At 60.4% G+C, this 12,472-nt stretch overlaps 1 protein-coding gene and 1 long non-coding RNA gene across 4 annotated transcripts in view; one reads left to right on the top strand and one right to left on the bottom strand.

The window, feature by feature from the left end:
• The first annotated feature begins 4,668 nt into the window (after positions 1-4,668).
• LOC115864025 (chloride channel protein ClC-Ka) overlaps positions 4,669-12,472 on the top strand; it is a 12,089-nt gene continuing 4,285 nt past the window's right edge. For 2 of the 3 annotated variants that reach the window (XM_030877386.2, XM_060310714.1), the window contains exons 1-14: positions 4,669-4,768; positions 5,425-5,553; positions 6,304-6,432; positions 7,395-7,534; positions 7,876-7,953; positions 8,046-8,124; positions 8,663-8,788; positions 9,158-9,242; positions 9,353-9,454; positions 10,008-10,092; positions 10,348-10,521; positions 10,986-11,055; positions 11,225-11,335; positions 11,699-11,912. In XM_030877386.2, coding sequence (XP_030733246.1) covers positions 4,669-4,768; positions 5,425-5,553; positions 6,304-6,432; positions 7,395-7,534; positions 7,876-7,953; positions 8,046-8,124; positions 8,663-8,788; positions 9,158-9,242; positions 9,353-9,454; positions 10,008-10,092; positions 10,348-10,521; positions 10,986-11,055; positions 11,225-11,335; positions 11,699-11,912 — 1,622 coding nt within the window. The remainder of the gene's footprint in view (positions 4,769-5,424; positions 5,554-6,303; positions 6,433-7,394; positions 7,535-7,875; positions 7,954-8,045; positions 8,125-8,662; positions 8,789-9,157; positions 9,243-9,352; positions 9,455-10,007; positions 10,093-10,347; positions 10,522-10,985; positions 11,056-11,224; positions 11,336-11,698; positions 11,913-12,472) is intronic. The other variant, XM_060310719.1, reaches the window with a different exon arrangement.
• On the bottom strand, positions 6,669-9,595 carry LOC132598357 (uncharacterized). Its single transcript, XR_009566451.1, has 3 exons — positions 9,384-9,595; positions 8,272-8,416; positions 6,669-7,305 (listed from the first exon to the last, which is right to left on the bottom strand). It is a non-coding gene; the product is annotated as an uncharacterized lncRNA (long non-coding RNA).

The following is a 12,472-nucleotide window of genomic DNA, read 5'->3' as shown; positions in this document are numbered from 1 at the left end:
CTTGGGGAGAGGGATCTAGGTGTGGGTGATCAGGGCAGAAAGGCCCAAGCCCCTGGCTCTGGGGAGAGTGGGAGATGCAAGGTCAGGAGGTCAGGGGTGCATGGAGGACCCGCACCTGCTGGACCCCTGTGTGAGGCGAGGGGTTCCCTCCCTCAGGGCAGATAATGTTCACAGCCATCTCTGAGGAAGGACTGAGACAGCCCCGGAGGCGGGTATAGAATGTGCAGCTGTCCCCCTGCCAGCTCCCACGGGGACCCAGATTTCATGCTTACCTCCCTCCCCACCCCCCACCTCCCAACTCTGGAGCATTTCGGGACCCAAGAGGAGAAAGCTGAGGCCGGGCTGGGGCTTGGGCCTGGACTCAGGGGAGGAGAGCAGATAATTTAGTAATGGTCCTTAACAATATAGAAGGTTATGTTCCCAGGAAATGTCTGCTTGACCTCCAGTTCAGAGATGCTGGGGGTGGCAGCGGGCAGGGTTTCAGTCAGAGGTAAAGGAGACTTCCGCAAGACAATCATTCTAGCTCTGACTTCTGAGGTGCCTGCTGGGCACCGGCTCCTGGCTGTGAGCTCTCCAGCATGGCCTCATTTGATCCCCGCACGGCTCAGGAAGGAGATGGTATTCCCATTTTATAGATAGAGAAACAGAGCCTCACAGAGAGCCTGGGGCTTGCACACGCACAAGTGGCAGAGCTGGGATTTGAACCCTGTCTTATCTGATCCAAACCCTCCAGGAGGCCAGGGTGGCCTGAACATTCGTGTATGGAGACAGTCTGGTCCCGAACGCCCCTGAGAAGCACCTCTGCCCATGCACAGATCATGCGGGACCAGGGCATGAAGCAGGGAAGGCCGTTCTGGGAGGCCGGGGGTCCTCTGCTGCCCAAGTTGCAGTGTGGGGCCTCTGCTCCCCCCTCCAAATCCTGCCCTTCCTTCCCAGATCAGCTCCAGTTCCTCCTCCTCCATGGAGCCCTCTCTGATTGCTGCAGCCCACACAGGGGGGCCTGCCCAGATGCCCGCTGTACCAACTGGCTTTGCCCACCCCAGCACCTGAATGTGACATGGTCCTCCTGGGTCCTCTCTCCCCTATCAGACTGGCAGTTCCCTGGGTTAGGGGTTCGCCTGTCTCCCCGTTAGATTGGGGGCTCCTGAAGGTAGGGACTGTTTCTCTTTTCTCTGGCTCCCACAACACTTCCTCCCTGCGGCAGTGGGCGGGGGGGTCCATCAACACGGGTAACCACTGGTGCCGGTAGTCCGTGAAGTGGGGTCAGGGTGGTGGCTGGAGCCAAAGGGGTCTGTCGGTCTGTCTAGTGGAGATTCCTGCCTGGCTTGTGTCACCCATCCTGGCCGACGGGGTTCCAGTAGGGCTGCCAGGAAGTTACCAGCACTGAGGTGAGGTGGAAAGAGGGTGGGGTGGGGGTGGGGGACCAAGAAGCCTGCCACCCGCCAGGGAAACAGGAGCCAGTGGCTAAATGCAGACACAAGGTCACGGTGCTGCGGGCCTGAGTCACTGCTCCTGGACGGCAGACCTCATTACCCACCCCCGCCCACCATTCCCGCCCCCGCTTACCCCGTCCCTAAGGCATCACCCACACATGCACTGGATCCACTGACTTCAATGGCCGGGAGGGACCCTGAAAAGTCATCAAGGCCGTTCCCCTGTCTCTGTGCATGTCTCTCCTTTCAGATCCCAGGGACAGAAGGAGCTTCAGAGATGATCCAATGCCTTGAATCCCATACCTGCCAGCGCACCCCAATCACTTGGAGGGACTTTCAACAAACACAGACTCTTCTCATGTACCCCAAGATTCTGATCTGGGGTCTAGGGAAGGGACCAGGAATCGGCTCCCATCAGGTCCCCACTCAGCCAGCCCATAGGCCAGTGTTCGGAAACCACTCATCACTCAGCAGGTATCTACTGAACAACTGCTATGTGCCGGGCACCGTTGAGGCTCTGGGGGACTCGTGATGAACGAGGTAGAGATAGGGCCCTGCTGCCATGGCTCTCAGGCTCCCCTCATTGGACAGAAGGGGAAACTGAGGCTCCAAGTGGTGAAGGACCCATTAGGGGTGGGAGAGCTGCTCGGGCATCAAGCTCTCACCCTTCGCTGCTTGATGCGGGAGAGGGAGAAGCTGGGGGCTGGCATGAGGGGGAAATGGCTTTGGGAGGGACTTGCCACCAGCACCATGTCCCTTTGCTTCCCTCTTCCCGGTTTCCTGATGCTCACAGGGCCGGAGGTGAGGGTGTGAACGTGCGGTGCTGGCTGGCTGGCCGATGCCGGCTATGAGTTGGAGTGAGCAGCTGCCCGAGACCAGAGACGGGTTTGGGATGTCAACAGGGCGGCCAGTTATCCTGTTACTGTACACAGGTTGGGGCAGCCGAGGCAACGGTGGGCCCAGGTCCATGCAGAGCAGCAAGCCCACAGCCCACCGCTCACAACACACACGTGCTCCCAGTTGGGAGTAACTTGGCTGACATCTAGGGGCAGAGGGCTCCCAGTTGGGAGTAACTTGGCTGACATCTAGGGGCAGAGGGTGGCTCAGGGCCTCAGGATTTTAACAAGTCATTGAAGGGCCATCATGATTTTCAGAAAGGGGGCTTTGTCTGGAAGAGCGGGGAGCGGGGGGCGGGTGTTGTCCCAGATCTCTTGCCCAAATCTTCTAAAAGTGGTATCAGGCACAAATCTTCTGCTTTGTGCCCAAACCCTTGCCCTGAAGGCTTAAGCCACAGGTGCTGGAGGAGCTCTGGGAAGAGGGAGAGCCACAGAATCGAAGTCTGGGTTCAGCCTCTGCTTTGTGACCTTAGAGGAGTGACTGCACCTCTCTGATCCTCCATTATTATCTGCAAAATGGTGATACTGTGCCTGACCCGCAAGGGTGCTGGGAGGATGAACTGGGTTCCGGACCTAGTGTGCATGTTCCTACATTCCGTTGGGGTGGGACAGGGTCTGTGGCATTTACGTAGAAGCCCCAAGCAGAGCCACTGCCCATTGGGTGCTGTGGTTTGAGGCAGTCTTCTCAGACTGGAGGGTCTGGACATGAGGATCTAGCCCAATTCCCTTCCCCCGCTCCAGCTCGTCGGCCCCCTCCCCAGCTCTGAGCAAGGCAGGTCTTCAAGGCAGGACCTCGGAGAGGTGTGAAGCCTTTGGAGTCAGGCAAACCTGGATGGAACTTTTGACTTTGTGCCTCAGCCTCTGTGACCCTGGGCAAGCAAGCAGCCTCAATTCTCCAAAGCTCCGTTTTTTTATTTAAATATTCATTTATTTATTTATTACTTATTCCTTTATTTTGGCCGGGCCGTGTCTTAGTTGTGGCACTCAGAATCTTGGTTGTGGCACGCGGGATCTTTAGTTGCAACGTGCGGACTTCTTAGTTGCGTCATGTACGCGGGATCTACTTCCGTGACCAGGGAGCAAACCCTGGCCCCCTGCACTGGGAGTGTGGAGTCTTACCCACTGGACCACCAGGGAAGCTCTGAAACTCCATTTCTTTAAAATGGCCTAATACTGCCCACCTCGCTGGGTTTCTCTGAGCACTCACTGATTTGGAGGAGGGTTGAGCACAGTGCCTGGCATATAGCAAAGGTGCAGTAATGATAGCACCCCTCCCCTATGGGTCCTTCTCCTCTTCCTTCTCTGCTCTTTCAAACCCCTCCCATGCCCAGCTCTGAGAACCCAGGGCCCTGACCTTCAGCCCCTGCAGATGACCCCTCACCATCGTGCTGTGTCATGAGCTTCCCCCTCCCAGGCCCTGTGTACCCCAGCCAGTAGCTGGGTTGGGTGCCACCCGCCTCTGTGTGGCTCTGGTAGGTTGGGGAGCCCCTGCCCCTCGTCCCTCCTGGCTGCTCTGGCCTGCACCACTCAGCTGGCCGGGGCAGTTCCAGTTGGTTTGTCAAGGACATTCTTAATGGCCAGGGTAAACCCCGGCAGGGTGGGGCGGGGAGGAGGGGGGGCCAGGATGTTGATTGGTGGAACACACACCTGTCCAGGTGCACCTGAGCTGCAAGCAAAGGAGTCTCTGTCAGAGGAGGGCTGGCTGGGGCCACAGCAGAGCGGACTGACAAAGGTGAGGGGCCGCCGGGTGCAGAGCTGGGGCAGGGACTTGGATGGAACCTGCCAGGACCAGGGCAGGCAGGGCAGGAGCAGGAAGCTGGGGGGGCAGGGAGCCAGCACCTCCTTTGGACCCTCACGGCTTCTCCTTCTGGGCCTGGGGTTTTCCTGACTCTGGCCTGAGCCGAGGGGTTGGAGGCTCAGGGATGGGCATGGGGAGTCAGAGTGGTCCATGGGGACCCCACCGTGAGACAGTGACTCCCCTGGGCAAGGAGACTGCTCTGAGCAGCGGGAGCAGACAAGCGTCCAGGGAGGGTAGGAGTGGCAGCCACAGGATGGGGAAGGGGGCTCTGAGCCTGGGGTGCGGCCTTGATCAACCTGCTGCTGGACATGTAGGGGACAGCTAGGAACCACTGCCCTCATCCTAAACATTAACACACACACTCGCACCCTCGGGGTCACCCCCTCAGGAATGAAGGCACACCAGACCCACGTCCCCTCCTGAAAATGCCACCTTTCCCTTCTATCTGGGAAGTAGATATTGGAAGGGCCCAGTGGCTTGGTAAGGGCGTTGGAGCAGCTCACCAAGGGTCCGTCTGCCTGTCTACTCTCTCAGGGGCCTGATGGAGGAGCTGGTAGGGCTTCGTGAGGGCTCCTCGGGGAATCCTGTGACACTTCAGGAGCTATGGGGCCCGTGTCCCCGCATCCGCCGAGGCATCCGAGGTGACAGCTAGGTTCCCTTCCGCTCCCTGTCGAAAACCCCTCGGGACATCACCCTCCCTGGGTCCGCCTCCCCACCCACCTTGGAGCCCAAGAGCTGCCCCCATCCTGGGCGGCAGGGAGGGTGGGGATCTGTCTGCCAGTCTGTGGGACAGATGTGCTAGAGGTCTGCTCTCTGCCTTTTGGGAACGCAGCCCCCAGGCCTGATCACTCCGCCGGGGACCTTGCTAGGGGCCCAGTGGGTGCTCTCTGGCCTGACACCAGGACAGCCCCACCGGTCCTTGGACCACAGAGCAGTCTCTCTAGACTCTCGTGTCCTCTAAGCTATGTCCCCTGCGGAGATGCTGGAGAAAGTGTAGTTTCCAGCTCTCCCTCCACACCCTGCCCTCTCTGTCATTCTTCCATAAGTACCTCAGGAAGGGGCAGGGGTGGGGAGGGCGGGTCGGTCAAAGGCTCCCTCCTGGCGGGGCCAATAGGTCTGGCGCCCACCATGCTTCCACCTTCGCTTGCACGAATCCTGCTGTCTCTCACGTGAGGCAGAGCCCCCTCCCAGCTTCCCTGGATTCGACCACCTGGCCCCAGCCCCACACAGCCCCCGCCCCCCCCCCCCCGTGCCCTCTCACTGGGCCCTGGGCTACGACCTGATGCCCCTGCCCCAGGTGGCCTCGAGTGGTTGAAGCAGAAGCTGTTCCGCATGGGTGAGGACTGGTACTTCCTGATGACCCTCGGGGTGCTCATGGCCCTGATCAGCTACACCATGAGCTTCACTGTCGGCCGTGTGGTCCGAGGTAACCCCTCCCCGGCATGCACGCCTGCTCTGGACCCGGGGCTTTCGAGCACGCTTTCGGGATGCCAGATGGGCCGCCAGGTGCAGCGGGGGTGGGGGAGGGCTCTGGGTGGGGAGGAGGCCTGGGTCTGGTCCTGGCTTTGCTCTTGACTTGCTGTGTGACCCTGGGCAGGCTCCTGCCCCTCTCTGGGCCTCAGTCTCCTCATCTGCCCAATGAGTGAAAGACCAAATAGTCCTTCTTCCTCTGAGCTCTATGCCCACCGCTTCCTGCCGCCCCTGCTCCCTTCTCCTCCCTCCTTGCTCTCAGCTCAGTAACTGTGGGGGAGAACACTTGTCTAGACCACCAGGCATAGAACGTTCTCTCCCCATGCTTCGGCAGGCTCTCTCCACCCTGAGGTCTCCCTGGAAGAGGGGGCACGGGGCAGGAAGTGTCTAACACACCTTCTCTGGGAGACTTGCTCAGGTGGGATTACGAGGACCTGCCATGCACCAGACCTCATCTGAGAGCCCATTTGACAGATGGGGAAACAGAGGCTCAGAGATGTTGAATGGCCTGCAAAAGGTCACTCAGCTAGGGAGTGGCAACACTGGGATGTGATCCAGGGTCCTACTCTTGCCTCCTCTTGGGGATCTGCCACTTACTGGGTGGTCCTTGGCCACCGCCCTCTGAGCCTCCATTTCCTGGCCAGCAAGTGGGTGCCTGAGGGCGGCAGAGCCCGTGGATGGCTCCCTGACTCCCAGCTGTCCCCAGCACACAAGTGGCTGTACCGGGAGATTGGGGACAGCCACCTACTCCGGTATCTCTCCTGGACCGTGTACCCTGTGGCCCTGGTCTCCTTCTCCTCAGGCTTTTCCCAGAGCATCACGCCCTTCTCGGGAGGTAAGCCCATCGCCCCACCACTCACCTGTTTGCCTTGCCCCTCGGTGCCCACCGCCCAAAGCCTTTTCCTGTCCTTCGGGGCTCCTGATGGGGGGAGGCAGGAAACAGTAACCCCACTTCACAGCCAGAGAAGCCAGGCTCAGAAGAGTTGTGTAAGTTGCCTGAAGTCACACAGTGAGAAGGACAGATCTTTTTTTTAAAATAAATTTATTTATTTATTTTTGGCTGTGTTGGGTCTTCGTTGCTGCGTGCGGGCTTTCTCTAGTTGCAGTGAGCGGGGGCTACTCTTCGTTGCGGTGCTCGGGCTTCTCATTGTCGTGGCTTCTCTTGTTGCGGAGCACGGGCTCTAGGCACGCAGGCTTCAGTAGTTGTGGCACGTGGGCTCAGTAGTTGTGGCGCATGGGCTTAGTTGCTCCGCGGCATGTGGGATCTTCCCGGATCAGGGCTCGAACCCGTGTCCCTTGCATTGGCAGGCGGATTCTTAACCACTGCGCCACCAGGGAAGCCCCAGAAGGACAGATCTTGCTTGACTCGGGTCACTGTTGGCTCTGCTCCCTTTCTGAGGGCTCCTCTGGGCCGGCACCATGGCTCCCCAGGGAGGGGCTCACGGAGGGGCACATCTCTTCCAGGCCTCTCAGCTCTGCTTTCAGCTCCAGGCCAGCCGCACAGGGGAGCTGCAGGGATGCATCTGGGTGGCCTGAGCTTCTCTCCTAGGTTCCCCCCATCCTGCAATAGCTGACTGGCAGGACCAGCTGGAAGAACGTAGGCAATTCACATCCCCTCTCTGACCCGCAGCTTCCTCATCTGCAAAATGAGTTTAGGAATCCTAACTCACAGGGTTTAGGAGAGCTGATGAGATCACGATGTGAAGCCCTGTGCAGGGTAAAGCGATAAGGGTTTATCTAGATATCGTCCCTCCTCTTCCTCCCGACCCCCACCCCGTCCATCCATCCCCTGCCAAGGTTCTGGAATTCCGGAGCTGAAGACCATCCTGTCGGGCGTGGTCTTGGAGGACTACCTGGATATCAAGAACTTCGGGGCCAAGGTGGTGGGCCTCACCTGCACCCTGGCCACGGGCAGCACCATCTTCCTGGGCAAAGTGGTATGGACGGGCATGAGAGCACCCCACCCCGTCCCACCCTGCCCTCCTGCCCCCTCTGCCTTTTCTCCATCCCCACCGAAGCTAGGTCAGGGGGAACTCAGGCCAGGGCCTGCCTTCGCAGGGCTGAGTCTTGGGGAGGAGACAGGCCAGGTCCCCAGAGTATGACAAAGGAACTGGGGAGATGGAGGCATAGGGAGTGGGTGGGACGGCCGAGCTGTCTCTGGATGAGGCTCCCTCTACCCCCAACCCTGGGCCCGGAGCGGGAGGAAGGAGAGAAGCAAGGGCCCCGGCTCCCCTCAAGGGGCGGACCCTGTGCCCTGTGCGCACACCTCCTCTGGCAGGGCCCCTTCGTGCACCTGTCTGTGATGATCGCTGCCTACCTGGGCCGCCTGCGCACCAAGGCCATTGGGGAGTCTGAGGTAAGGGGCTCATGGGCCCCCCCTCCTTGGAGGAAAGAGACGGAGGGGAGGGCGGGGGCTGACTCTCAGCGCGGGACTCCGGATCCCCCCAGAACAAGAGCAAGCAAAACGAAATGCTGGTGGCGGCAGCGGCGGTGGGCGTGGCCACAGTGTTCGCAGCGCCCTTCAGCGGTGAGGCCCTCCCCCTGCACCCCGGGCTCCCACCCCCGACCCCCAGTCCCTCCCCTGGCGGACTGACCAGCTCGCTCCTCCGCCCAGTGGAGGAACCCGCAGGGAGGATGGCGGCTAATCTGGTCTTGGTTGTTACTTCAGTCTTACCGGGAGGGCAGAGCCGCCCCAGGGTGGAGGTGGGGGTGGGCGTCGAGATGCTTCACGGTCACATTAGACAGACTTGGGTTTGAAACTCAGCTCGCCTTGCGTTACCCTGGGCCGGTGAGTTCAGTCCTCAGCCTCATTTCCTCATCTGTAAAATGGGGATTGTAATCGTCCCCACCCCAAAGGCTGTTGTAAGGTTTGGGATGGCCGAGAGGAGCGCCTACAAGCCTGTTCCCTAGGCAGGGGGCTCCCGCCCTGCCCTCCTCTCCCCTCAGCTCAGGACCAAAGAGAAGGGGTGGCCCTGTCTGTTCGGGCTGTGGGAGAGCAGGACAGGAGTGGTCAGGGCGCTGGGATGGGCGTGGTGGTGTCTGTCGAAGCTCAGTGTTGCCCCCAGGCGTCCTGTTCAGCATCGAGGTCATGTCCTCCCACTTCTCGGTCTGGGATTACTGGAGGGGCTTCTTCGCTGCCACCTGTGGGGCCTTCATGTTCCGCCTCCTGGCTGTCTTCAACAGCGAGCAGGGTGAGCCCCGCCCTAGACCCTGCCCCCTGCCCCGCCTTCCCTCCCTCCTCCCTCCTCCCCCCTCCCCTCCCTTCTCCCCTCTCTCTTCCCTTTTCCCTCTTCCTCCCCTTCCTCTCCCTCCTCCCTCCTTTCTCCTCTCTCTTCTCTTCTTCCTCTCCGCTCCCCTCCTTCTACAAGTGTGGAAACGAATTGACCTGGATTGGGCATGAAGGATGGGAGCCCCGAGGGTAGAAGGGGGAGGCAGGGCCAGGGAAAGGGTATTTGGGGGCAGGACGTGGCAGCACCTCCACTCCTGCCTGTTAATTCTGAGCCTTCGGTTTGGCTGGGGTAGGAGTGTGGTCCCTGATCCCCACTCCCCTCCTTTCCCAGAGACCATCACCTCCCTCTACAAGACCAGTTTCCGGGTAGACGTCCCCTTTGACCTGCCAGAGATCTTCTTTTTTGTGGCGCTGGGGTGAGTGGATGACTCTAGCCCCTCAAGAGCCCAACTGGGGGCCTCCCCCAGCCTGAACTGCTGCCCTCGGTTCTGGCGAGGGGCTCTGGACTCCCCTCCCCCCCTTGCAGGGCCATCTGTGGCATCCTGAGCTGTGCTTACCTCTTCTGTCAGCGAACGTTCCTCGGCTTTGTCAAGACCAATCGGGTCCTCTCCAAACTGCTGGCCACCAGGTGGGCTCTGAATGGGGGCCAGGGACCCCGCAGGGTGATGCCCCTAGACTCTCCTGAGCCTTATATGGAGATCCCCACCCCTCACTAACACCCCTGTCCAGGTCCCCATAGTAACGGCTCCCCCACTTACGAGGCTCCCAACCCCAATATTTGAGCCCTCCCTCCCTCACTAACCTCCCTCCCCCTCACTGAACCCCTACTTCCCCGTGGAGCCCCAGGCCCTTTACTGAGCCCCGTCTCCTTCCCAACCTTGTCTGCCCCCTGGCGTTGGCATTTCAGAATCAGCCCTCCTCCACCTTGGCCGGTCCTGCCCTGGTCCCACCTGCCTGGCGGGCAGCCCGCCTGTGTCCCAAGCTCTCCTATGAGCCCCGACCCCTGCTTACCCGAGCGGTGTGGGGCTGACCCCCACCCGTCCCCTGCTCCCTGCTCCTGTGCCTCTTTCTCCCGTCCCTGCCTCAGCGTCAGCCAGCAGGGTGGCGGCCCGCTCCGTGGGGTGGGGGGAGGGGAAGAGGACGGCTGGCACTGGAGCTGGCCCTCCGCCCCCACCCCACAGCAAGCCTCTGTATTCCGCTCTGGCGGCCTTGGTTCTCGCCTCCATCACCTATCCCCCTGGCGTGGGCCGCTTCATGGCTTCTCGGGTAAGGGGTGCTGAGCTGGGGTGGCCAGAGGGGGGAATGCCCAGTCGTTGTCCAACTTGTGCCCATCATCTCAATCCCCACAACGCCTATAAGGGGATGGCTGTGCAGCTCCAAGAGGGCCAGAGCCCTTCCCAAGGTCTCCCCCCAACAGGAAGTGGCAGATGAGGATTTGAGGCAGGGTCAGGCAGTGGGGGGGGGGTGGCAGGGACTGCTGCCCGGCCCTCACGCAGAACTCCAAGCTGCCCCCTTCTCCAGCTGTCCATGAGGGAGCATCTGGACTCACTGTTCGACAATAACTCGTGGGCGCTGATGACCCGGAACTCGTCCCCACCCTGGCCCTCGGAGCCCGACCCACAGAACCTATGGTTCGAATGGTACCACCCGCAGTTCACCATCTTTGGGACCCTCGCCTTCTTCCTGGTTATGAAGGTGGGCTCCCGGGGCCCCCAGGGATGTGCACAGAGCTGAGGCCAGCCTTGGGTGGGATGGGGTACCTCCCCATAGCATGTACATAGCGCAGGGCCTAGGCCTTCATGCAGACTCCCTGGCCTGACCTCTGCCCGCTGTGTGGTCCTGGGCAAGTTGCTTCAGCTCTCTGAGCCTCAGTTTCCTCATCTTTAGAATGGGCTAGTTACTGTGCTTACATCAAGGAAGGTTGAGAGGGAAGAAAGGAGAGTCCCTGGCACAGTGCCAGGCACACAGTAGGCACTTTGCCAGGGTGGGGATCCTTCCCCTGGGCACACCTTCCCTCACACCAGATACTGGCGATGGGCATGTGCCTGGGCATCCTCCTTCTCCCTGGGAAACCCCCCTGCCCCCTGTCTTGTCCCTCCCTTGCCTACTCTTGTCCAGCTGCCTCTAACCTCTGCCCCCTCGGTTCCCGCCACCCACAGTTCTGGATGATAATTCTGGCCACCACGATCCCCATGCCCGCTGGGTACTTCATGCCCATATTTATCTTCGGTGAGTCTGGGGTGTTGAGGGTCTGAGAAACTCAGAGTTATCGGGTCAGGGCCATGGCTCCTGGTCCACCCACCTCCCCAGGATGGTACTGAGGTTGATCCCCAGGGATGGAGGGCTGTGGGGACTGGGTCAGCCTGGCTCCCTGCCCTCACCCTAAACCTGTGACCAGGAGCTGCCATCGGGCGCCTCATAGGGGAGGCCCTCTCTGTTGCCTTCCCAGAGGGCATCGTGGCTGGAGGTGTCACCAACCCCATCATGCCTGGGGGGTATGCCCTGGCAGGTGAGTAAACCGGGTTCCCACCGGACGGGCAAACATCGTGGGTCTGGGCTGGACCCGGAGAATCAGCCAGTAGCTCTGCAGGGCATGGGGAGGTCATTAGCCTCCCAATGAGCCCCACCCTTCCCTGAGCCCTTCCCCTTAGCCTCCATTACTTTTTCTAGCTCCTGTCATGTCCCTGGTGCCCCTTCTTCCTTACTGCTCTTTCCCTCACCAAGCCCAGGCATAGGGCACTTCCAACAGTGGCCAACGTGTGGCCTCTGGACAATTCCCACCCCAGCCCATGGCCATAGTCACAGCAGCCTTGCCCTTTGCATGAAGCTGTCTCCTGGCCTGAGCCCCCCTCCCTGGCTCTGCCCCCTGCAGGGGCTGCGGCTTTCTCAGGGGCTGTGACCCACACCATCTCCACAGCATTGCTGGCCTTCGAGCTGACTGGCCAGATCGTGCACGCACTTCCTGTGCTGATGGCGGTGCTGGCGGCCAACGCCATCGCCCAGAGCTGCCAGCCTTCCTTCTACGACGGCACCATCATTGTCAAGAGACTGCCATACCTTCCGTGGATCCGATGCCGAAAAATCAGGTGAGCGGCGTCTGCTCAGGCTGGCTGACTGAGGTGATGGTGTCTGGGTGGGCTGACCTTGGACATGGGTGAGCATGGGAGGGGCCGACACATGGCTGCTCCCTAGTCTCCATTCTCGCCAGCTCCCTGTGTGACCTTGGGGGCGTCCTTGGCCTCAGTGTCTTACTGGTCATCAGTCAGTCTCCACAACAGTAGGACAGATATTGCCCATTTGTCAGAAAGTGGGGCTCAGAGAGGTGCCACGCCTTGCTCCAGGTCACACAGAGAGTCAGCGCCAGCTCTGGGAGGCCCCACTCCTGCTCTGCTGTCCTCACTGGGGCGTTGGGAGCTGGAGGTGGGACTGGAATACTGCAATGGAGACGAGCTTTGAGGTCCTGACTCAACCAGACAGGGCCGAGCAGCCTCTGTCCCCAGAGAAGCAGGACTAAGAGGCTCTGAGAGCCCTGGGTCCAAGGCCCAGCTCCAAACATGTGCAAGTTGCCCCCTTCTCCAGACTCAGTTTCCCCATCTGTTAAATGGGGGCGGTTACTCCCGTGATTTTCAAACTTTAAAGCTCTTTT

This window comes from Globicephala melas, chromosome 1, assembly GCF_963455315.2.
Source record: "Globicephala melas chromosome 1, mGloMel1.2, whole genome shotgun sequence".
Taxonomy (NCBI): domain Eukaryota; kingdom Metazoa; phylum Chordata; class Mammalia; order Artiodactyla; family Delphinidae; genus Globicephala; species Globicephala melas.
Note: the sequence above shows the minus strand (reverse complement) of the source record. Positions and strands in the feature narration are given on the sequence as shown.